This window comes from Phlebotomus papatasi, chromosome 2 (genome assembly GCF_024763615.1).
Source record: "Phlebotomus papatasi isolate M1 chromosome 2, Ppap_2.1, whole genome shotgun sequence".
In the NCBI taxonomy this organism is placed as follows: Eukaryota; Metazoa; Arthropoda; class Insecta; order Diptera; family Psychodidae; genus Phlebotomus; species Phlebotomus papatasi.
This window is the reverse complement of record NC_077223.1, coordinates 94,019,310-94,045,429: the sequence shown is the minus strand read 5'-3', so window position 1 is coordinate 94,045,429 and position 26,120 is coordinate 94,019,310. Positions and strand designations below refer to the sequence as shown.

General features: G+C 34.2%; 1 protein-coding gene across 47 annotated transcripts in view; it reads left to right on the top strand.

Moving 5' to 3' along the window:
* The window catches only part of LOC129802464 (sorbin and SH3 domain-containing protein 1), a 139,172-nt gene that overhangs the window by 101,021 nt on the left and 12,031 nt on the right, over positions 1-26,120 (top strand). For 14 of the 47 annotated variants that reach the window (XM_055848293.1, XM_055848291.1, XM_055848290.1 and 11 more), the window contains one exon: positions 9,688-9,756. The exons of 25 other annotated variants lie outside the window; for them this stretch is intronic. In XM_055848293.1, coding sequence (XP_055704268.1) covers positions 9,688-9,756 — 69 coding nt within the window. Of the gene's footprint in view, positions 1-1,842; positions 6,361-9,687; positions 9,757-13,766; positions 15,392-20,532; positions 25,865-26,120 lie in introns of those variants that run through there. 8 more of the 47 variants (XM_055848277.1, XM_055848280.1, XM_055848279.1 and 5 more) reach the window with 4 other exon arrangements.

Below are 26,120 nucleotides of genomic sequence, written 5' to 3'. Positions count from 1 at the left end.
AGTTATCGGTTATGAACAGGTTCATTACCAGTTCAACACCGATTTGGACCGATTCAGTTTCGTCGGAAATTTCAAGAGCTTTCCAACGATCCCAAACATGCCCCTATTCGGTTGACAAATGCGCTCTCTAGAGCCATTTTTAACCTTTGACCTTGAAAACCGTTATTAGGGATGAGTCAACGGTATTTTCACACACGTTCAATTGTCTACCTGGGTAATCCCTAAAATATATCCAAAAACGAAAAAAATCGCACGGTGCGTTTTCCAGCAATTCCAAAAAACACGATTTTGGAGGGGTAGGAGAGGGGTGAAGGGAAAATGAGGTGCATGTTAACGATCTTTAGGTCGATTTATGAGGGGTTTGCTTAAGGTCCCAAGTCGCTATCTCTAACAGACGAACAGACGAACAGACGAACAGACGAACAGACGAACAGACGAACAGACGAACAGACGAACAGACGAACAGACGAACAGACGGACAGACGATCAGACAGACAGACGAACAGATGGACAGATGAACAGACGGACAGACGGACAAACGAACAGACGGACAGACGAACAGACGGACAGACGAACAGACAGACAGACGAACAGACGGACAGACGGACAGACGAACAGACAGACAAACAGCGTGACGACATTTATTAGAAATCGTCTGAAACGCGAAGATTCTTTGATAAAAGTAGTCTCCGGGGGAGGAAGGTGGAAATTTTGGAGGGTAGAGGTGAAAAAAATCGAAGGATTGTATATACTGCTCTCTCCGTGGAGTTCGATCAGTAAAATGAGTTGTTCGAAGATTGAGTCGTCCAAAGATAGCGCGCCTTCCCCTACCTTAATCTTCGTACGATCTTTTCTAAAATTATTGCAGGTTATCACAAAAGTACAGCCACGCCCACTTGAATATCACATTAATTTCTCTGCATTAATCTACCTGAATATCCTATCAATTATTATTCTATTCAACCAATCGATTGTACATTTTTCTTAAATGCTGAGAATATCTTAAAAATTTTTCTGCAAAATTTTAATATTTTTTTATACAAGACCAATTTAAGGCGTGGTCTATTTTTTAGGCAAGACTTTTAGATTTTTATTAAAAGGCACCTTTTAATGAAAGCTTAAATTATTTTTTGGGTAGAGCTTTTGAGAATTTAGTTCTTCTCTATTTAATTTTATTTTTTAGCAAATATTCATATTTTTAAAAAATATAAATGCTCTATCTTGATTCAAATCGAACACAGTTTTTCTCCAATAGAATCCAAAAATCCAATTATATTTCTTGTAGTGTCTTTGAGTTGAATACAGACCGTATACATCTATCTTTCTGGTTTATATAGTAAAAAGGAGTTTCTATTTTTGTGTTTTGTAATGAATTTCCCTAGTCTTTCCTTCATGCATCCCTTACACATCCAATAAACACTGTTCACACTGTAAGAGCACCTTGAAATCACCAGCACCTATATAAAATGAATTGGAGAAGAAAGACATAGTTTTGTGTGAGTCCGTAGCATTTCACATATAAATACGTGATTCGGGTCTCCAAAATGGTAAGGAGCAAAATCAATCACACACGTGATGGGGTCGAAGGCGACAGACTGGAGTGAAAAATCACAATCACACGAGTAATGTCTAATAAGAGGATTTGAGGGGTGTTTGAATAGCTTTCTTTCCAATCTGTTTTCTTTTTTTTTGTGGTAAGCACAGCGAGTGAAATTCAGCACAGAAAAGCACTTTTTCGCACGCAAAAAAGTATAAGAAAGAGGCGAAAAGAGATGCTATTGTGTCTGTGGCACAAGTGATGCTCTTGAATGCCCATTAACGCATTTCTATTCCTGTGGATAGATGAGGCGGAACCGGAAATTGAGTACATTCCCATCACGTCGACCCTCACTAAAATACGCGTCCACCGTAAAGTCCCACCGCCAAAAACTAGAGAAATCGTTTGTTATCCCATCACCAGCATTACCAGGCCCATTGACATGTTCGGAGCTTTTCCCAAGGAAGTGAAATCATTTGTACCCACAGTACCACCAGCACCGCCAAGTCGAAAGTCCAGCAAAATCAATTCTACGTTAAAGCTCTTTTCAGAGACCAAGGTTACCTCACCAAGAAGTCATCATGAAGCATGCTTTACGTCTTCTACGACAACAACAAAAGCCGGAAGATCAAAATCTGCCACAGCTACATACTCAGCCTCATCGATCAAGGATGAAAAGAACCTCACAAACAGTACTCGTATCCAAGCCAATAAGCAAGTCACTCGAACGTATTCCGCGGCCATGTCACCTAGATCTCATTCAGCTGAGATTAGGAGATCAAGTCCAAGTCCTGTAGCTTTTGGTAGAAGTATCTCCAAAGAGAGAACCTTTGCTGAGGAGAAGAAACGCCTGGAAGAGGCACTACCGCAATGTCGCAAGCTAAGGGCTGTGACAACCCGAATTCTCAGAAAAAGTGACGTTAAGTCACCAGATGAAGTGAAAAAAGCCATCCATAACACTTTTCGAATACCCACCGTCAAAGACAAGCCTGGTGCTACCATCCAGTCCGGTCGAAATGGAAAAACTAAATTTGGAAGTGGAGGAGGTGTTACAAAATCTACGAGCCATATCGCATCCAGTCGTAGTGTCACACAGAGAGGAGGAACAGAGAAATTCTCTCGTACTACCGTCCCTGTATCATCTGGGAGCAAGGCGGTTCATAAGACTTCCACTAGCACTCGAAGTCGGCCAGTGGGAAAAGTCGTAGTACCAGTAGTTACAACTAAATCACTCAAATCATCCTCTACGTTGAAATCAACTAAAACCACAGGAAAATCAACATCTAATCTAAGTTTGGCTCGAACAAGTTCAACCTATTCGATTGATTCGACAAATTCGAAACGAAGGGCTCCAACACGCCCTACGACTATTACGAGATATCCTATTAATGGGAAAAAGCAAAAGAAAAAAGAACTCAAAAAGAAAGATGAGGACATAAATTTACGACATGTTGAGAGTGAAATAGTAAGGTTTGAAGAAGACCTTAAGGATGAGATTGAAAAGAAACACAGGGAGCTAAGAGATTCCGTCAATAGATCTATAAGACAACACTCTGATGCCATAAAAACAGACACTTTCTTTCAAAATCTATTCCTTCGTGATTTTACTCGGGATCTACCTTCACTACCTATTCGATCATCCAGTGTATTAGACAAGGTTCGTTTATGGAATACCTTGACAAGTAAATCCGAACCATCTCTTCGTACACCAAACACCTATTTGATCCAGAAACGTCCAGTGACTTCTTCAAAATTTAAAGTCCTAGAACGCGAACACTTTCGTCAATCCAGGAGCCTCAGTCCAGTGAGAATTTTCCGCCCAGGTCGTTTAGCTTATGAGCACATCAGTAAATTTGATTCATTCTACCAACTATCTGACGAGGAAGAAGAATTTGGTAGCCTCACTGAATTCAATTACAGCTATCAAGAAAGAAGTCGTAGTGAACCCCCTGGAAATACTGTACTCACTGAGATTGTCCGTCCTAATTCCCCTGTGGTCATCCATGGAAGGCGTAGTGTTACGGATTACCGTGAATCATCACGGAGCAGTACTAGATCGCCATCATGTCGTCGTATACAGAGTTTTAAATCAACAACCCAGCAGACTTCAACGGAAAAGAATCCCAAAATAGTAGCACGTGCAAGAAGTCTCAATAGCGCAGACCGTGATCAAGCCAGAAGAAATTTCTTAAATGAACAATTGTCTCACAGTTCTAGTTCTTTAAATACCCTTGAAAAGCACTCTCCTGTCTGTAATCATAGCAAATCTGAACGTTTTAAAGAACTCAATAGATTTTACTCGAACCTTGAGAGAGTGGGCCAGTTAGAGAGGGCTACTTCGTCGTCAGATCTCAGACCTATTCGTAGACAAGAAGAGATAATTGATTTTGATTTGTGGAAAAAGATTCGTGCTCATGAGAAGGCAGAAAAAGAACTTAACTTTCTTGTTGGTAAGCTGAAGCAAGAACAGAAAGAGAGGGATCTACTTTTTCGTCCCAAAGACGTTGAAGAACTTCGTTGGAATCAAAATATAGAACCTGGTTTGAGAATCAAAGAAAAGTCTGTTGAAGATCTCAGGGAGATGTTCCAACAAAAGGCTACAGAAACGTTTCCGGATGAAGACAAAAAACAGGAGATTGAATCAAACAAAGACACATACAAACCCTTTTGGCGTGGTAATTCGGTTATAGATCTTGCTACTAATATGGTGGTCAAGTACAATCCACAAGGGATTAGAAGACTACCAAAACGAGAAGAACTACGGGAGGAGAAATGCTTTGGGCTCAGTTGTAGGCTTGTAAGCACACTTAGTAAAGACCAAGTGGCAAAGCTCAAACATCAATTAAATGAAATTTACAGCTCTGGTCCCGGTGGTGAGGCAGGAAAGAAGGAAAGCAAATATGAAGAGATCTCCGAGAAATATGTCGTGACTGTTCCATCAACCCCTCATGCAGTGGAAAAGAAATCAACTCCCTTAACTGTTCGTAGTCATTCACTAGTGTCCCGTGAGGAACTTCTCACTCCTGTTCTAAAGCGTCATCAAGCTCGATTGGCTTTAGACAAAGCCGAGTCCATAAGCTCTATCAATGAGGATAAAGTTTCGAAAGTAGTTCATAAATTTGAGAACGTCCTTACCCGGTCTACAGATCAAGCTCATATGACAGAAGTAGAGAAAAAACGCTTATCGGCATCACTTTGCCATGAGATCAAGGACCTTGTAGCTCAACGTCGTGAAAGGAAGAATTCACCATCAGTAATTGGTGGAAAAGAAACTCGGGGAGCAATTGCAGCAGAAAGTGCTAAGGAATCACTCCCAGGAAGACCCTACTACTCCCTTGAACTTACAGAAACTGTCCAATCAACTTCTGAGGGAGATAAACTCAAATCCATCTCAAAAGTCCAAACTAAATCCCTTCGTTCTTGTGATAAGAAGACAATCCAACAAATTGTAGTGAAGGAAGCATCCCAGCGTCCAGCTTCAAAGTGTGAAACAGAAAGTGGTTCTTCGGAAGCTTCCAACAGGACTGTTATCTATCGTTCTGGTGATGCAATTAAGGAAAAAATTCAATATTTTGAAGAAAAGGAGCAGAATGACAATTCACTTGGTAGTACAATTTACCATGCAAGAGAAGATTCCTCACCTGACGAAGAAGAGGTCATGAAAATTGTTGAACAGAAAGTAAAACAAAGACGTGCAGAAGCAGAGAAAAAACTCCAACAGGAGATGAAAGCTTCTCAGTCGTTTACGGATTTGAGGGAAATATTCGGCGAGAAGACATCGGTGGTCAGTAACTACACATGCAAGAAGTCCAGATCGGTATCCCCAGCAAAGTCTCCTACTAAATTACGAACTACTTCACCGGAAAAATCACTCTCTAATACCGTTAGTATTGAGAGTGTATCACTGAGATCAAGAAGTGAATCTCCAGATTATGGAGATGGCCTGTACCGCTCGTATCTCAATATGATCAATACTGGAGATGTTCAGAGAATGAAACACAAGTTTGAAAGCCTCAGCATCAGTCCATCACCAGTTACAGGGGCTCCTCGAAAGCCTAGGAGATTTCGCAGTGATCCAGATCTATCGAAGTCTTTTTTAGGGGAGCGGGGCGCAAGCCCCGTCAAAACTACGGTCCGAGATCATGAAATGGGTGATGTTTCATGGATTACTCACAAATTTGAGACAAAAAACGCTGCAGCATTTGCAGAAAGAAGTCGCAGTCGTACTCGAAGAACCTCTTCCCCTATTCAAAAAGTGGCTTTTAGAAAGGATGATCGTCGTTTTATGCCTCATATAGACATCATCAGTAAGACAGCATCTCTGAAGCGGGAAATATCTCGTACAAGTCCTCAAAGGGGTAGCAGTCCAACTGATGTCTCAATTCGATCTGGTGAAGTTGAAAAAATTCGACACAAATTCGAAGAAAATCAGAACATGTCAATACTCGGTCAAATGTACACTTCAGCTCCGGACATCACAGAACTCAAGGATATATCTTCGTACTTAACGGGTCCGTGGGTTGCACATCGTTTTCCAAAGCCACAGGATAATGCTAGATCGATCTACGGCAAGCAGAAACTTACACTAGATGGAGTATCACTGAAACGACGTGATCCAAGACCAAGTTCAACCTCTCCACCGCGTACTAAATCTTTAGCTGCCAAGATTCTTCGACCCTTTTACGATGCATTCGCGGATCAGAAGTTTGATCCGTCAATTCATAGACCCAAGTCACGCTACGTGCCCGACATGAAGCGCGAAGCTGAGGTGCTCTGGGAGAAAATTCACGGAAGCGTCCGCAAACCAACGGTGAAATTTCAAGGTGGACACACTTTTCTTTTAATTTACATTCATTTCCAACACACATACACAAAAAAAACCTATTTTATTAAATTTAGGAAACAGCAAAAGAAAAATTCCCTTAGCACAGAAGAAAAAATTTACATCCACTGTCAGAAGCACAAAATGTCCCTCTGTTCTTTGTCATTGTTCAAGCACTCTCTTCGAAAGGAAGATTAGTCCATGATGTTCCATATCATTTTTTCCGTGAGCCGTGGATTTTTTTCCACTTTAACATTTACCCATTTTTCTGTCCATGTTGAAGGACCCCGAGGGTATTGGGGGGAGGATGGTAATGTACAGAATGGACCCATTTGAAGTCACTTTTGCGACAATTTCCGGCAGGAAGTGTAGAGAATTTTGTCAAGTGAGTTCTCCACAAGTTTCCTGTCCCCACTTAGACTTCTATTTGGGTCAAAATCGTCAGAATGTAGACATATTTTGTTCACTCTGCTGTTATAGATGTTACCTTAACATTTAGGCTTTACAATTGTTTTTTGTTTTCATTCTCTGAAAGGATCCACCGCGAGCAGAGAAAGGACAATTTTAGGTTTTTTGTTTATTAAATTGTTTATTCATTTATCAAGTGTTATCTTTCATCAAAAGAAAAATTTATTATACAAAGATAAGAGAATAAATTAAATACATATAGAGTGTTATTAGAGAAAATTGAGGCAGTTCCACGCAGTCCAAGTTTTCTTTTTTTTTTTCAAATAAATGAGTATGATCTGTAATCAAGCTAATTATACAGTGGCGGCTAAAATAATAGAATCATTTTGCAAAGCTTTATTTTTTAACTTTTGTATTTTTTACCAATTTGTTGTTATAATTCTTCAGTAGAAATCTTCAAATTATTAGAATCGTAGAATAAGGGTTGTTTTGGCCGCTAGAGGTCTCTATTTTACACAGAGTACGTCAATAGTAAAATTCAGTTCGGCCAAAAAAAACTGAAAAATTGTCATTTATGGTTTCTTAATATGGCTTTATTTAAACTTATTCGATTTATAGATCACGTTCTTTAATTTAATTAAAAGTGGTCCTATTGTGTTGTTTAAACCAAATTTCACTATTGATGTATTCTGTGCAAAATAGAGACCTCTAGCGGCCAAAACAACACTTATTTGACGTAGGGTAATTATATGAATATTTCTATGTCAAAATTATTTCAACGAATTGGAATAAACAAAAATGCTCATGGTAAAATAGTGGTCTTTGCGAAGTTGATTGTATTGTTATGGCCGCCATTATATGTAAACCTATTCTAAAAAGAAGTTTCACTTAAGCCGAAATCCTATTTCTATAGAGAGTACTTTTTGACACATTTTTTTTTTAATTTTACTAAAATTAAGAAAATAAAATTCTTGGAGCAACATTTATTCTTAGTTTTACTGTAAGTTTACTTAATTTCAGTAGCGGATCTTTTTCGATTCAGAAGAATTCACTAGAACATAATTAGCATTACAATTCATATTCATTTTGCTAAATAGATTTAAAGAATGACAATTTGTGTAAAATTCCTCCACCTTATCTTCTTTTATAAATGTTCAAGACATTTCTTAAATAGGAAAATTCATAAAAAAAATATGATAACACTCAGAAAAATAATCGAGTAAAACTTACAAGAATTGATGTTGAATTTACTCTTTTTCGTTGTGATTTTCAAAATTTTAGAGTTGATTTTACTTCTATTTAGGTGTAATATTCGGAAGAGTTGTTTTAACTTTTTTTCCTAAAATTTACATGACAAAAGAGTTTAAATAACTCCTTTTAAAACTGAAAATAACTCGTTTTAAGAGTTTATATAACTCGTTTCAAGAGATAAAAAATCTTTTTTAAAGTTAAAATACCTCTTTCAAATCCCAAAATGAATATGTTTTGCAATTTTATGATTTTATTATTTTATCATTTTCTTTATTAATGTTCTCTTGACCTCAAATTCCCTATGTTCCAAGCGAAATTTTACGTATGATGCAAGCACATGTCTTTATGAAGCACTGTTACGGCGTTATCACACTTGCACATTAAAATTTTAATGTGATTCACATTAATTGTCGCTTGTGAGCGTCCAAATATGTTATTTGTGTCTTTGAGTCACTTAATATTTGGGGTTTTTCTATTTATTGATAAAGAAGTGGACTTGGACTGCAAAAATAAGTTTAAATTTACCTAAAGCATAAATATTTTTCACATTAAAAAATTAAAGAGAAAATCGCATTAATGCTATAAATCAATTTATATCAACTTTTACGGGCCAAGTCTACCTTTTTATCAATAAATAGATCGACTTTTAAATATAAAATGATTCAAACACACAAATTACACATTTGGACTCTCACCAGCGACAATTAATGTGAATCATATTAAAATTTTAATGTGCAAGTGTGATAACACAGTTAGGCGTATTGCATATTCATATTTTTTATGAACTTTGTCACACGAAAATCTTCTTGACTGAAGTATATTCTTAAAACGAAAACACTTAAGCATATACTTCAGTCGAAATGAAATTTTACATCGAAAAAGAGTAATAATTACATTGATATCCGACGAATTAATTTAACTCGAACGAAGAGTTGTTTCAACTCTATTTACTAAAATTTACAACGAAAAAGAGTAACAATTACCTCGATATTCGTAGACTTAATTCAACTCTGCCATAGAGTTGTTTTAACTTTTTAGGTTTTTTCTGAGTGAATAGACGAAATTTGACAAATTTATATTGGTAAAATCTATAGACTTTGACCAAAAGAATCACATACAAGCCTAATATTAATTTAAGAGCCAAAATACTATTTTTATCTTTATAAATATTATTGTCAAGAAGTCAAATAATTGTTTTCCCCAAAGTTTCATACGTTTTTCTATTTTTTTCCAAACACTATTCATCTCGTACGTTCATTAATTCTTAAAGTGACTTTCAGTGTCAAGAATAATCCTCGGATTTCTACTCTAGAAGTACATTACTTCCTCCACTTCCTCAATCATATCACGCTCTTGATTGATGTGAATGAAGAAAAGCGTAAAATATTGATATGGAAGACTATGTATTAATCCTGTTTTCTTAACTTTAACCCCTTCGTCATTGCATAGAGAGATTTATAGAGATTCCTTGTCTTGCCTTCGAAATTACTACCTTTTCCTATATATTTTCTCAAGGTATTTAATTTTCATCCTGTTATGTTGTTTCTCACCCATGAATTAATTTTATCCATTTATTTATTTATTTTGTATGTATATTTATTTTCTGTTTTGCCTGTTTTTTTTTCTCTTTCTCCTTCCTCCTCATTTTTGATGGATGTTTCCTGTGTAGAAAATGCTGTAGTTCCTCCACCTCCACCCATTAAAGGAGTCCCATTGAATGGCAATCTTCAGAGTCCAGGTAAGAGAGACATGTAGCAAATTTCATTAACACTCCTAGAATTTTCATCACAGTGGACTTTTTCTCATTAGAGAAAAAGGTTGAGGATAGAAAAAAAATGTCAGACAGAGAAAAAAAACTAAAGGACATGGAGTAAATGTGAGGGATTTTCATTTTGATGGTTTTAAGCATCACGAGGATTTAATCTCGTTATTTGTGGATTAAAAGAATGAAACGAAAATCATTTCCCAAGCAAAATCAGACTCAATCTATTTCCATATGGCACTTGGAGCAAAAGGAGCTTTCCTGCATGGCTTTGATGTGTTTGTCGTGAATGTTGCCAAGAAAAAATCCCCAAGGTATTGATGATGATTGCTTGTGTGACTCACAAGAGTTTGTGCTTTTGCCAAAAGCAAACGAAAGAAAAAATGCCATCTACCTCGTGTGACATTCTATTGGGTATTGTCCTTTTGATTGGCAGTCACTTCAAATGGGAAATCAATTTGTCGGATTATATACTATCTAGTTGAATGTGACGGTTTTAATTAATCCAAAGCGCCGGTACGTTAGATTCAATTTCGTGATGCAAGAGAGTTAGAAAGACAGAGTGAATTTTTCTCACATGTTATTGAAGACAGAAAGAAACATACCCATTAATTAAGTGTTAGAAGAGAGAATATGAAGAAAAAAAAAAGTCATTTTGTGTATACAATTGGGGAGAAAAGGTGGGAGTTTTATTGTTCAGAGTCAAAGAAGCAAACTTAACTTATACCCGGGAGACCTACAAGCGTAGTTTTGTTAAACAGATGGTAAAGTTTTATTGTAATATCGTAAATTTAAGATATACGAGTTGTGAATTTATATTACAATAGCTTTAATAAAAAGTTACCGTAATTGCGGGTGACTTTGACCCCCTCCTTTTCGTAAGCCCTTCTTTACTTCTAGAACTTAAAGATAGTCTTTACCTATCCACTACGTATACGTATACGTATCTACGGTACGGTATCTAGTCACCCGCATCTACGGTATCTTTTAAGCTTTGTACTAATTGCAAATCGTTTTCATGAACAAAAATGTAAGAATTTACAAAATTTCAATGTGTTTATTAAAATAAAAAAAATAATAACTGACACCCCAAGAAGCAATTTTTTCTCAATATGGTCTTGTAGAATTCCCCAAGTAAGGCATTATAGAAACAAAAATCTTTTTATTTGCTTATAACGCTCCTGGTTCCATCACTGAGATTACTATAAGTAAAGTGGCGCACTATTAAGGATCTTAAGAGCTTCTATAGGAATTTCAACAGAAAATTATCACTTTAAGTCTTTTAAAAGTGCACTAAAAGACTTGTTTGATACTTGGTTCTATAAGGCAGCTATTTTGCTTCTTGGGACACTCTTAATTGCTTAAAAACTTACGAATTTCAGAGAAGAAAATAAGAGAAGTATTATGTTTTAATTTTTCAATGATTTTATGAAAATTTCACTAACTTATAAAAAAATTGAAAAAGAAATTGAATTTTATACATAATACAAATAAATATTTAAAAAAAAGAATTATCCACGTGTAATGAAATAATTATATTTATTTTTTATCATATCGCTTTTTCTAATCACGTAATTATTCGAAAATATTCAGAATTCCGAGCATTCTAAATACTAGATAGTCACAAAAGTATAATTAAAATATAAAATTTGAAGTTTAACTGTGGTCTAGTAATATTTTACAGATGTTTTTTAATTTATGACTACACAGAAAAATATATTTTTTAAAAATATTCGCAAAGGTTTATGAATCTTTGTTGAGGACTTCTACATGCTCATAAATCGTATAACCTAAAAACAAGTTCGTAATATGAACATTTGGCGAGCATTTTTTTACAAACATTTGTCCGTAAATATTCGTAAACATACAAAAAATATGTTCGTAAAATTTTATCATTTGTTCATAAATTTTTGACAGACAAACAAAAATGTACGAACAAACGTTTGTAAAAGAACGAAAACTTCTCGTCAAGTGATTATGTTACGAACAAAGTTTATGAAAAAGGTCAAACTTTTACGAACTCTTCCAACGCAATAGGAATTAACAAGCATTTAGGAACAATATTTTATCAATTAAAAAAAAACATTTATTTTGTTTGATAAAAAACCAAAAGGTTAGAAATCTCTTTAAATCAAATCGAAAATTTCAAAATTCATAACGAATTTCCGGTCTGATGTCATATAGTCATTCTGTTTGATGTTTCGAAGATGGATGTCCTCTTCCTCAGGTTTAGAATTTAGAGGAAATATCACGTAGGGTGAAAGGAACGTCTATTGACACTTTAAGAACTCGTGTCAGCACCTATTGACACCTTACTCTGTACCATTTGGGATATGAAATTTGAACATCTCTGTTTATAGTAAAAGGTATATTACAGAAAAAACATTATATAACTTATATTTTACTAGATACATTAAATAATTTTCAACATTTTGACAAAAGTGTCAATAGGGGTTCCCTGTCGAACAGACGTTCCTCCAACCCTAGGTGAGAATTTTTTCGGCTGCACTTCACAAATTCAGACTGATACAAACTAGTACTTAGATTGTGAACTTCAAGGTTCAAGGTGCAAAATTGTAAAAAACAAAGTCCAATCTGCGTGCAGCAGCAAATTCTCTAACCTGTGCGTGATTTTTACTTAAAATTCGGAAACCGATGAAGAGGATATCCATCCTCAAAACGTCGTGACTAAATTTTGCCATTTTCAAGAGTATTTTTCTATTTTTGGCAATTTAAAGTTATATCAAAAATTTAAACTTAAAAAATAGAGAAAAAGAAGAACTCAGTAATAAAAAACCAAATGAGAGGCTAGAAATATTCACAAAAAAACCTCAAGCCAATATCTTTTACCGTTTGTCTTTTAGAATGGTATAAATATTATGCAGATCGATGAACTAACTGTGATAATATTGTTGTGTGATATTTTTCAAAAGTTCAATTATGCCTTGTGCAGGATAAGGCTAGAAATATGAAGATCTCGATGTGTCTAAAAATTTGGATGTTGATATTGATCTTGTTTTAAGTTCAAATGATAAAAATAATTATTATAATAACGCGATAGAATTCTCGATACTCTCGTAAGTGATATTTTTAGACTTTCAGTAAGGGAAGGCTTTCAGGCTTCGCACATCCTCTGTCTTCAAACACTTCATACTTTTCTCATGTTCCTTTAATAAATCTGACCTAGTGGCAATAAGGGAAACTGCGGTAGTAGTAAAAACGGGGTAGTTGTAACCACTGCAATTTTTTAAGTTAGACTTCAGTTGATAAGACCTATAAAAATTTATAGATACTATAGGTATCCTTGTCCACTGAAAAAATGTTGTACATAAGTGCAAGTAATGTAGGCATAAAAATCATTATTTTCAACTACCTCATGTTTACTTCTGCCCCAGTTTCCCCTATATCTTAATAACTAGTCTTAAGTCAAACATTTCCTAAAAAATGAGGTTATAAGGAATATGAAATAACCTATTCGGTTGAAAAATGAGACTTCCAAAGAAGTTGACCTTTGACCTTCAATAATTCAAAATGGCGAATTTTCCGGTCATAGGTATGTTTGGGGGAAATGTTCGCCTGGACTAGCTCTAAAACATATCCGAAAATCATTGAAAAAATATAATGTTTGAAGCCAGAGTATGTGTGAAGTCTGAAAGACTTACCGTACCGTCACAGGGTAGATCATGCACTTCATTAATTGATCCTACGAATTTTCTTTTGATCGTTTTATTACATTGCTGGTTTAAAGAATATTCAGTATTCTTTAAAAATAAACTTAAATAATTATAGAAGAGCCAATTCTTTTTTTTAATTTAAAGAATATAAAACAAAGCATAAATTCTTACAATAAAAATTACATAACTATTAAATGAAAATCACTAGTAATACATTCAATATTCCAACAAGTCATCTCGTGAAAACCATACATCCGTTTCTTTATTAAACAGCCACTGACGCAACATATTTTAAATACAGTCATTTAGTCGCAGTTGTAAACGCTTCGTGATCAGTTGGGCACAAATGTATGCCCCAAACAATCGCAAGGTGAAGTTTTCTTTCGAGATCGCCACTTTGACTCGTGGTAATTTTACCGCCGAAACCGCAAGCTTTAAACAATTGAAAACCTAGAAATACCGTCTTTTCTGACAACACCACATTTCAGTTTTCTTTGCAATTTACACAGGTGTAGGTGTCTTTTTTCAGCATCTCCTCATCCAAATAATTCTATCAATTCCTATAGAATTTATCCAAAGGCAGGGTCAATATCGTGACAAGTGAATTTTCTATGTTTACCTCCAAATGGAGAAAGAAAAAAAATCAGTCAATATGTGAATGAATGAAAAAAGATTGGATGTGGCAAGAAAGGAAAAAGAAAATTGTGGGAAAACTTGTGATTTTTTAATAATTCATCGAACAACGTTCATCATCATCTTGAATTTCTCTTACTCAATAATTCAACCGAGTCCGGTCCTCGAATAAAATATTAGTGTGGTGAAACAGAACGAAAGTGGAACCTCTTTAATCCGCTTGGGATTTAGGCAAATTAAAAATAAATAATAAATTAGCCTGAGAGACAAGTCCTCAACATTTTTCCCTCCTGTCGCATGAGAGAATATTTTATTTTATACCAACTAGCCAGAAATATTCCCATGTGTTTCCATTTGCCTTTATCTTTTTTTACTAAAGAAAAAAAAGGGAAAATCCACCCTGCTGTATATTTGCTATGTGATTAGCTGTTGGGTGAAAGAGTAAGGAATACGAGGAGCAAAAACTTCAGTTTTAATCTCATTAAGTTTCCCCCGAGCAAATATAATCTCGTGTGAGAAGTTCTGTTTGAATACCAACAGGGGAGTCATAAAGTGACCAAAGTGCAAGAAAGGTGACTGAAGACACTTGTGATGCAAAGGGGGGGTTGCATAGAATGGTTTATAATTCAATTAGATGGCATCGAGAACCCAAAGTTGGACACTGATTGAAATCCTACTTTGGGAGTCGCCAAACAACATGAATTGCCATTGAATTTTATTTACTGTGACGTCAGCATTGAGAGTTTCACACATTGTGCCAAAAGAGATAAAATTCCTGATAAGACATTCCGACTGAGGAAAAAGCTCTCTAAAGTAAAGTGATGAGAATAGTGATTCTTGTGCCAGTGGGAAAAGTAAACAGTGTTGATTCACAGAGGTGAAAAATTTTCCAAATAACAGAATATAAAAAAAGAAAACGAACCATTCCACCCACGTCCCAAATCCAGAAATAACCCTCAAATTGTGTGATGATTCTGCGTGAAAATTGCTGCAGAGCGTGACTTGAAATGGTTGTTGTGAATATTGTCCTATCCAATTGACTGTGACAAAATAAATGGGCGATCGATTGACAATAGGAAAGTCTCTTGGGTACATTATAACTCATGCAAATCCTGTCATATCCGATTACAATCACAACGATGTCATTGACACTGTGGATAGGCCACCCACACCACCCACGCCACTCAATGCTAATGGATTTAGTGGTTGTCGCGAAGGACTCGCGGATGGTACCATTAAAACTGATCTAAGGCACTCCAATGGTTCTACTCTGATGCCAATTATTTATGGACCCCTTCCATACAGTTAGTAAATATACCTTTCCTAATTTGTCTCAAAGCTTCAATAAATTTTTTAAGTATTTTCTTTTTAATTGTACTAAATACACCAAAATATTTCAAATAAATCAAATATTTAGCAGGTGTCAGAGAAGGCTTTCAGGCTTCGCACATACTCTCGTTTCGAACACTAGGGGAAAGCACTCTCCCTTCGAACGTTCATGCCTTCGAATAATGTGAATTTCTTTTACTTTTCCTAAGAGATTTGCACATGATCGTCGCATTATTATTAATAATTCATAATAAGCTAACTAATATTTTAATAGAAATGTGTAAGTCTCTTAGGAAAACTTAAAGAAGATTCACATTATTCGAAGGCATGAACTTTCGAAGGGGGAGTACTCTCCCCAACATATTATTTACATATTTATTACATATTTCTTGAAAAAATAGGTCAAATTCATTAAGAGAATATGGGGAAAATATGAAGCGTTCGAAGGCATAGTATGTGCGAAGCCTGAAAATCTTCCCCTACAGAGGGAAGTAGGGCACATTTGAATTAGGGCAGCTTTTTTCTCTTATCTTAAAATTGAATTGAACCTTATCATGATATGATTTAGCTCATCAAACTAATTGCAAAGCTAAATTACATGATAAATGTCAATTACAATTCAAAATAAGAGAAAAAACGCCCAATTTCAAGGCAGCCCCACTTCCCCCTACCCAATATAAAAAAAAGTATTTACAAGAAACAACATTTTTCTTTATTTTGTCTTTGCTAAAATTACATGATAGCTTCACTGTTTCAGATTTCTAAATTGACCCATTGTGTCTTGTTCATTAGGTATATCTTTTATGATGTTAAAGTTGAGATATTCATCTTTTTTTAGGTAATGAAAATTTATACAAGAGGTATCAGCGACAAACCAAAAAGAACTTATCACTTCCTGTTCTAGAGATATTTACCACCGTAAAAACTGTTACACAATTTCTAACATTTCATATGCCGTGGATAGGTGCGATATTTTATAAATTGCGGTACAAAGTGTGAGAAAAAAAATCTGTCATAAGACTAAATCAATTTATGGTTTTATGCGGTTCTTTCATTACAAATTCTGTTTGTAGATTCACGAGAAATTTCCCTGGCTTTCGCGCTTGCTTTCGCGAGTTTTGAACATTCTGGAGATGACTCTCGATTAGCGTGATTCGAACAGAATTGATAATATTTTTGGAAATTAAATTTTCAAGGGTCATAATAATCAAATAGAGCATTATTAATCGTAAGCTATTTTCGAGATAAATTACAAAGAAAAAAGTGTTCTATAAAAGAGTTCGTTGAATATGTTTCTGAATTCTCACAAGGAGCTTACGAAAGCTCGTAAATCGTATGAACCACTAAGACGTTCCGAAAAGTACTCACTTTTTCCTAAACATTGTTGGTAATATGATCATTTGACGAGCATTTTTTGTTCTTTTGCATATATTTCTTCGTAAATGCACTGAAAAAGAATCTCAGCTAAATGTTCGTAAAATTTCGGAATTTGTTCGTAAAGTTTTGCCAGACGAATAAAAATGTAAGAAAAAAAATTGTAAAAGAATAAAAAATACTCGTCAAGTGATTATTTTACCAATAATATTTGTGAGAAAAGTACAAACTTTTACGAACCTTTAGTGGGTTATACGGGTTTACGCTTTCCGACTTCCGCGCATTCATAAGTTTCCTGTGGGAATTCATAAATATCTACGAATTATTTTTTTTCTGTGAAAAAAACGATCCGTTTTTATTTAAAGGTTATAAAACTAAAAGTTCCATTAAAAAAAAGTTTATTATGTTTAAGAGGAAAAAAATTTAAAAAATAAATATTTAAAAAACTCGCAGATATATTGCGTATACTAGTAGAACCCCTAACGGATGGTAATTTTCGGACTGAGGAATGTACAAAACGTCCTCTATAAATATCAAACCAATAAGAGATTGTGAACCAAATCGGAGATTTCCAATAAAAAAAGATCACAACTCATAGGTATTTTTTTTAGTTTTTAAATTCACGCAAAAATGAATAAATACGCTCTGAAAAATTTTAAGGACAAAATTATTGCCCTAAATAATTCAGTTGCAATAAAAGGCACGTTACTCGATTTAAACAAATTTTGAATAATAGTAATTCATGTTTTATTTTTTTTTAAATATGTTATTTTTAATAAAATCGAGATATGTTGTCTCTGGGTCCAAGTTCTACAACGGATAAAAATTTGGTGGTAATCTGACGTCCGGGCGATGATCAATAATTTCAAAAACGAAATTTCACTTTTTGAATGAAAGTGTCGAAATATTTCTATACTTACCTACTTATAAATTAGTAGTAGTATTATACGCCACTTTTCGTCGTAAAACAGTATTTTAACAATATTTTTTTTTCAAAAGTCAGTAGAAGTATTAGAGTAACTGTACCAAATTTCGGCCAGTTTACAATTTCGGACATTTCTATTGTTCCTCAAATTTTCATGGATTTTTAAAAATAACTAGCAAAAAAATTAATTTTTATTAAAAAAATAAGATTAAGATTCTGGCGTTTGCATGCAATTATGCCGAAATTTGGTACAGTGACTCTATGCTATTTTTGTAGTCTCCGTGACCCACGTTACCCCTTAAAGAACACCTCAAAATATTTCAAATTGTAATAAAATATGCAATAACCTCAAAAATAACTATTTTATTTGTTTATGTAACTAGACCAATTTTAAGCACAACGTGGTGCTCTAAAGTCACTTACAAATAATTTATTTAGTTTACTCAGCCCTAATTACTCCAGTTAAAATTACTTCAATACTTTTTTCGATTTTATTTAAAAAAATAAAGGTTAGATGGTTAAAATATGAAAGAATGTTGCAAAATCCATGTACAGGGAAATTGTTTAAATTAAGGAAAGATTTTGATTTTTTCAATGGTTATTTTTTATACTAGTATAACAAAGTTGAGACATAGTTTTTATTTCGACCACTCTGAACAGAGGGGTCACGGGGAAGATGCTCCTGGGCGATCTACACATGGACTTAGCGGATTCTTCCAACACGGGATACAACAGTAGCAATATAACATGATTACATTGTAAAAAGAGTTCCGATACGATTAATAATAATAAGAACAGAGGGGTGACATTAGCTCTGAAAAATGCGACCAGTTTTAGTGTAATTTTTTCCTGTTTTAATACACATTTCACGAGATATCTCCAAAACTACGTAGGTTGCCAATTTAGGGTTTTCGGTTGCCTTTTTGTTATTAAATTGGCTTTTATTTTGTGTTAGCACTATTTACTAATTCATTCTATAATGAAAGAAAACAGCTAATAAACTCAAAAGTTTTATCGGCACGTTAGAAATATATGGGAAACATTGGAAACGTCATGCCCCTGACTCAGAATATATGTAAAATAACTCGACTTTTACAAAAATTGTTTTATTCGCTTTTTAGATACTTCCTTATACCCTCTAACTTCCCTGTGAATATTATACTTGTAAGATAATTAATTTCAAAGTTATAGATATTTTAAATCTCAAAAATCCTATACTCTGCATATAAAATCTCAGCTTCAAATCGCTCTCCTGTAAAATTTGTCTACTCCGAGTTATTCGTTTCTTATTCTGAGTGGTCGATTTTGTATGTCTATAGTGTCCATTATGTTTTGTCAATTTTAGAATTTTGTAATCGTGGTTATTAAAAAGCCATCATATTGAATAAGAAATATTTAACTCCAGGAAGACAATATCCGTATAAGAATTATTGTTTATTACCAATATTATATTGATCCAAATTGGACTACAGATGCCTGTGTACATGAACATTATTTGAAAAAAACTTAAAAAAAAACTTCTATCTATGAATTTTCAACTCTTCCCGTGACCATACAATGAAACATTGGTGAAACACAGATGAAATATCAATGCGCAAAGCACTTAATTTAATAATTTTATTTTAAATCGTGTGAAAAGTGAAAATAATTGCCAAAATTCCACTCTTATGCAAATGCATAAACAAAATCTCTAATGAAAAATCACTTTTGCTTTCCAAATAATATGGACTCACATTTTGAGAGCTTTGAACGATTTTTTATGGTTCGAAAACGTGTTCCTTCCATTTTATTATGTGAATGGAGAAAAGTGAAAATATTGATCTTTTTTTTCCTATACCATACTTGTTTTATCACTAATTTATATTTCATGCTGATGCATAAATCGTGCGAATATGTGTGTGTATATATTTCTTTTAAATTACTTTCACCCCACTTTTCCTGGACTGAGTATGAGCATTTGTTGCTGGCAAAATAACTCGCGAAGATGACAGAGGCAGACAAAATAAAGAAGGTCAATCATTTTTTTTATTATCTCGACAGACAAGATTTGAACCCTCTCTCTGTCCAGTAGGCAGTCTTGATAAATAAAAATAATTTTACTGCATACTAATGATATCTCTAATATCCAGTATGGAGGAACTACTAAGCAGATAGTATGGGACGTTATGTGTATTTCTCAGTCATGAATCCTCATCATAATATTCATTCAAGAGAGATTTATGGCGGCATCGTAAAAGATATTGTGAAGATGGGACTTCTTTTTATCGAACAGACGCCAAGTAAAGTCGGGAATGCCCTTTAGAGCCGCGTACTATCAGTAAATCAATTGTCTCCCATTTGCCAACAGCTTTCTTCAAGTTCACCGACTTAATATACGCATTACTATTATGCTGAGCTCGTGAGCACTCACTTTGTCGGTGAATTAAATTGAAATTAAATACAAGAAAAAGATAGGAACGCCTCTAAGTTTATTTTACTTTTCTTTCTCTCACAACTTCTGAATTATAGAATGTTGATGAAAAGCACTAAAATAGCTTCCGAATAGAGCTTTTCACCACATTTAATCTCACTTTGTGTTGGGTGAATTGCACAAAGAGAACAATTTCGTGTCATTTTCTTGAAATGGTAAATATACGTAGCTCTCTGCAAATACATCTCTTTAAATGGTGATAAAAAAATACGAAGAAATACACGAGAAGTGAGATGAACGAGTCAATTAACATGAGAAGAACATTCTTTTGTGCAATTGTTCTCAATAGTTCACAAGAGAAAGAAAAGAATTTATTGAGATTTACTCTAATTGATCTCAAATATAGCAAAGAGACATTTCTTATTCACAGACATATCTCATGAAATATTTATCTATTTAAATTTTCCTTAATACATTTATACAGAGATTGCGACAAATATGAAGTGAAATAATTCTTTCATGGGTTAACAACCGACTTCCTCTCGAAAACATTAAACAGAAACTAGTTTAACTGACACGCAATATGAATAGAAGTTATTTCTCTTGGAATTTTAAGAGAAATATTTCTTATGAAAAATTTAAATTAAGAACAAAAGGGGTGGGAAAGTGTTCTATACGTCCCATGCTCTGCGAAATGCTCGAAGTCATTACTTTTACGGGATTCAGACCTATGACTTAATGGCTTAACTGCTCTAATTCCTTATCAATCGCGATTTTTTGGAAAAATTTAACTTTGGATTAGGATTAGATTATTAAAGATAAGAGACCTATAGATACTCAAAAAGCAATAAAATTGCTCGATATTCAGGTTTTTGAGACCTTTGGGAACTGGGCTAAAGCTTTAGTCTGAAGACCGCCTTATATGCTGTATTTTAAAAATACTTTCGAATTATTTACCATTTACTGGTTCACTACCGATTTATAAATCATTTAAAAGGTCACCTTAAAGTGATAAGAACAAATGGTAATCAATTTCCATTAAAAATTTCTTATCGATCCATAACCAGTTCAGTACCGGTTCATAAATGAGTTCAAAATTGTCAAAAATTTCAGAACCTTTCAGATGGACCCAAACATGAACCCATGCGGTAGAGAAATAGACACAGTGAGCCCAGACAGAAGTAGATTTTGATTCTCCAATAGTGTATTGGATAAAAGGTAAATGGAACTTTATTTGCACAAAAAGTCGTTGAAGTTCGAAGAATTCAAATTCAATTTCGAATTTTCATACTAAATTTTCGAACAAGGTGGGGAAAATTTATCAAATATCACACTAAAAAGCTCGCAAAAGTGTTACTTAGTGATTATGGAGTGATTAAGTAATGGGAAAAAAGCGTTGTTGTTCTGTTTTATTCCTCACAACAATGTGAAGACCGTCACATTTTGACACTTGAGCACTTCGAAATTCGAACAGGATGTATCTCAGCCACCTTGCGGAATTAAGTAAGAAACTGTCTTTTTGGATCTAAAAATAGATTTTCGAATTTTTCAAGATCTACTTCTGTACGGAAAGTTTTTGGATATTCAAATAAATTTTCGAATTTTCCAAGATGTACTTCTGTACGGAAAGAGTAGAGCCTTCCTGACTTTTGGCCTTGAAAAACCGTATTAGGAATGATTTAACGGGATTTATATAGAATCAGTGAATATAGAAATCATACAGTTATAGATATATCGACTTGAATTATCAATGAACCTCTCCCCATCTGACTATTTTTTTTTATTTCGAGTCTTGCTTAATCGAGCTCTAAGCTTACAAACATGGAGCAAAAACCTCCGTCTTAAGAAGAAGTTTACTTTATAGTTCAGTTTTACACTGATTTTCTTGCCTAATTAAATCGATAATGAACTTTGACTCATTAAAATTTTGCAAAAGGATCTTTCAAACTAAAAGTCTCATTAATTTATGAATTTACTTTGCACAGAATTGTGATTTTTGACTTCAAGTCTTAAATCTTTCTGTTTGCTTTTCTCTTTACGGCTTAACTTCATTCGACTATAGCACAGTTTGAAGAGTTTGATAAATTATTAACATTAAGTATTCAACTTCTACTGATATTAAAACAGTATTAAGCAAGAAATGAATTTTATAGTTTGTTTAAGATGTTACACACTTTACACACCAAAAATTTTTATTATCTTTGTCGAATAAGCTCAAAATGGCATAATTATCACCCCATATAAAAAAAATTAGAAAATCAAATTGAAATTTTTACTAGATAATTCCCAAGTGACAGGTATGCAGGGAAATTATCTCTCGTGAGCGATCTAAATTGAATCATTTGACGCGTACGATAATAATTGCTCATTGAAGAAAAACGACGTGAATCAGTGGTTTGAGGCAAAGAATGGGCACATTTGGTGAGAGTAAATCGTTGTCACACTAATTGGGAAAGATCAGTTTAATCTTCGTTTTAAACTTGATCTACAAATTGCGATGAATTGGTCTTTTTGTCCAAACAAGTGCTTCTCTGCAAGTCATTCTCTTTCCCACTCTTTCATCAATGATCTCGCCAATTGAATGGATTCATGTGGTGGCAAATTTAGATACGTACAATCAGTATTTAGTGCCATACAAACACGTGAGACTTTCTGTGATTTCCTCTGCAAGTTTGTAATGTTGCGAAGATTGCAAGAGTGTAAGAGAGATGGATAAAGATGAAACAACAAAAAATCTAAGTGATAAGCTTACTTTAACTTAGAGTAGATGTGATTCTTGTATTGAAAAATCGATATAAACAAGCTTTAGAGAGGTAGATAGACCATATTTTCACAACAGATGATCAATTCATACATAAGAATATAGGGTAACAAGTATTAAAACTAAATTTTCGAGAAATTTTTTATTCTAAACCTACTTATATCGTATCTTGCCGTACAAACCGTTCAAAATACTTTTTAAGAGCAAAATTTCAAATATTGCATTACGTAAATGGTTTAATTGGGTTTTAAGTTGAGATATGGTAGGGCACTTAATGGGTCAAGTGGTAGAGCACTCGCTCTATGATCCAAGTGTCCCGGGTTCGAATCCCCTTTAGGTCACCAGGAATTTTTCTGGCTTTAAAGGTGTTCGGATTGCATCCAGTGAGCTTCATTGCACTTGATTCCACGGACAAGGGACTGACAACCTCATCCCGTACAAAAAAAATACTTATATGGACATACTTACGACTCAAGCTGAGATGAGGTTTAACGCGACTATAATCAAAATAATAAATTTATTGAATTTCCATCAGTTTCCTACTAATTAAGCCCTTACTCGGCTTAATCCGAGAGACAGCTTAGTGAAAAACTGATGGAAATATAATCTAATCATTGTTTTGATTATTATTACGTCAAACCATCTCTCAGCTTGAGTCGTAAGTGTATCTAGGATTACGTGGGTCAAAATAGACAAAAAGAGCATTTTCTAATATTTTTTTTATAATAATGAAAAATGTATTTAATTCAAGCTTATAAGCACATAAAAGTACAATATTTAAACTATATTTTCCGAAATTTTCATTTAACATTTAACATTTACAACTAATGTAAAATTTTATTTAAAATACGAGAAAATAGCCCTATTTTAAAAGTGATCCATTTTCAAGCGACCCTACTTCTCCCTATACTAAACCGCCTCGATGCACAGTGGATCAAGTAGTAGAGTACTCCCTAAGTGATAATTTACAGGCTAACGCCCTAGTAGACACAAGCCGAGAGACGGCTTAACAGGTTAACCATACTTTATGCTTTAAAAAAGCCATAAGTCATAATACTTTATTTAAACCATATGGTTTTATCCTTTTTAAAGTTTTAAGTTTGAGTTATTAGTTGTTTCAACTTATTGATAGTATGATTTCTTTTGATTATCTTCCTTAACAGGATGTCAGTCAAAATATGCCTAAGGCCTAAGACTTGAACAAGGGAGCTTAAAAGGGGAAGGGGAACGAAAAAAGTTTAAAACTTATTTCAAAAGGTTCAAAACATCTTTTTTTGTAATACGTAGGGCAAAGAGCGCTATCTTCTGACGAATCAAGCTTCGCACAATTCAATTTTTTCTCTATATTACTTATGGATTCCATCCATAGCTCTTTTCTAAAAAATTGAGGCATTAGACTAGCTATTAAAATATAATATTATAATGGACCAAATTCATAACGCATTGAAAAAAATGATTTGTGCGAAGCGTAATGCGTCCGAAGGTAGCACAGTTTCCCCTAATGAAAAATTGGGATTTTTAACAATATTTTATTAAAATTTTAATAAAAAATACAACCATAAACCGTTGAGACGTTTTTTTCTGAGACTCACTTTATAAATTTATTCTTATAAATAGTCAGGATAATGCGTAATAGATCTTAAATTAAAAAAAAAAATAAATAAAGATGTTTTAGCTGGTCAGTACAGTTGTGCGAACTACTCGATAAATATTAAGGATTGTATACAACGTGAAACCTATTTCCTTCTCTATACGTTTCCTTTTCCTTCATTTCTCCTGTTCTTATATGAAACGTGTAAACGAGATTGAAAAAGAGAATGCTTCTCAGTAGGTTAGACAAAGATACCAGTATTTTTCTGCAAATATAAATTTTTATGCATATTATTTTCAATAAATTATTGTAAATAAATAAATTATGATAGAAAATTCAAACTAAAAGGAAATGAAAGAATATTAAATTCACTCACTTTTACGCATAGTAATTGCCGCATAAAATCTTCTATTTAAGTGGGAGAATTATTAGAAGATCGAAGAAACCCAGAAAAATGCACAATTTTGGGTTCACTTTTTCAAAAAATCTTAAAAAATATACTTTATTTTCACCGGAGGTTCTTGATATGTTCACAAGAGTTATAGAGGATGAAATTACGCGTCATTTTAGCTTTATGTGACCACCACCGAATAAATAGGACCGGAGATATAAATTTTTGAATTTTAGAAAAGGGCAAAAAACTAAAAATGCATATTTAAAAAAAATCTAGACGTGACCCGGATAAACGGACTTCGGATTTAGACCCTTAAATGACCCTCTAACAAGTTTAGGCACTCTCGTCAAAGACGCCCACAACGTGTCGCACAGTGTAATTAACAGCTCCAGGGAAACATAAAATATCTGCCCTGTGAATATAAGCTAGATCGGAGATTTTTGCCTAAACCACAGCACTACAGTAGCTGTGATTATGAATGAACAACAGCTAAAATATCAACGCTATACATAAATTTCACTTCATTCAGCAATATGCTGCGGCGAATGAGGCTGGAGAAGGAGACAACGAGCTCGTTCACCGTAGATCCGATCTCCAAAGATTCAGTCGCACCAGCCACATCGTCTTGACTAGGTCGCGAAACACGCGGTGCTAAAATTTGCCATTCGTCTTGACGAACGGGCTGATCGAAAGAAGAAAAAAAAAGATCAACAAACAAGCTATTGCCCTTACCCCGTTCTTCGCCTCTGGTGAATCAAGAACGCTAAAATTGATCAGTGTGTTACACTCGTTGCCGTTAGTTAGTGTGTCATTGGAGACGATTCATTGATTCGATCGATAGCTCGTTCTTTTAATGCTTCTTTTAGATATTTTCTTGTGCTGTGAATTGAATTGCGCTGAACGATTATAGTGCTTCTCTCTACATACAGTGTTTGTGTTCCCCTGAAGGACTTTGAACATCACTCATCAGTGGTGTGGCAAGAAAGATGATGGGTTAGAAAATAAAAGATGCAAAATATTAAGCAAAACTAATAACAAGATCCAGAGTGTACTTCTCTACTTTCAACTCAAAGTTAAATCATGCGAACTCAACCCAATCCCCGGAAATGCAAATAGCCTCTTCCACCATGCTTAATATTTATTTTCTCTCCATCACAAGCCCTGAACTCTAGAGACCAAACTGGCTAGAATTGTGTCTCATCATTGTGCCCTATGCTGGAAAAGTTGCTATTATATGAAATTAATTATG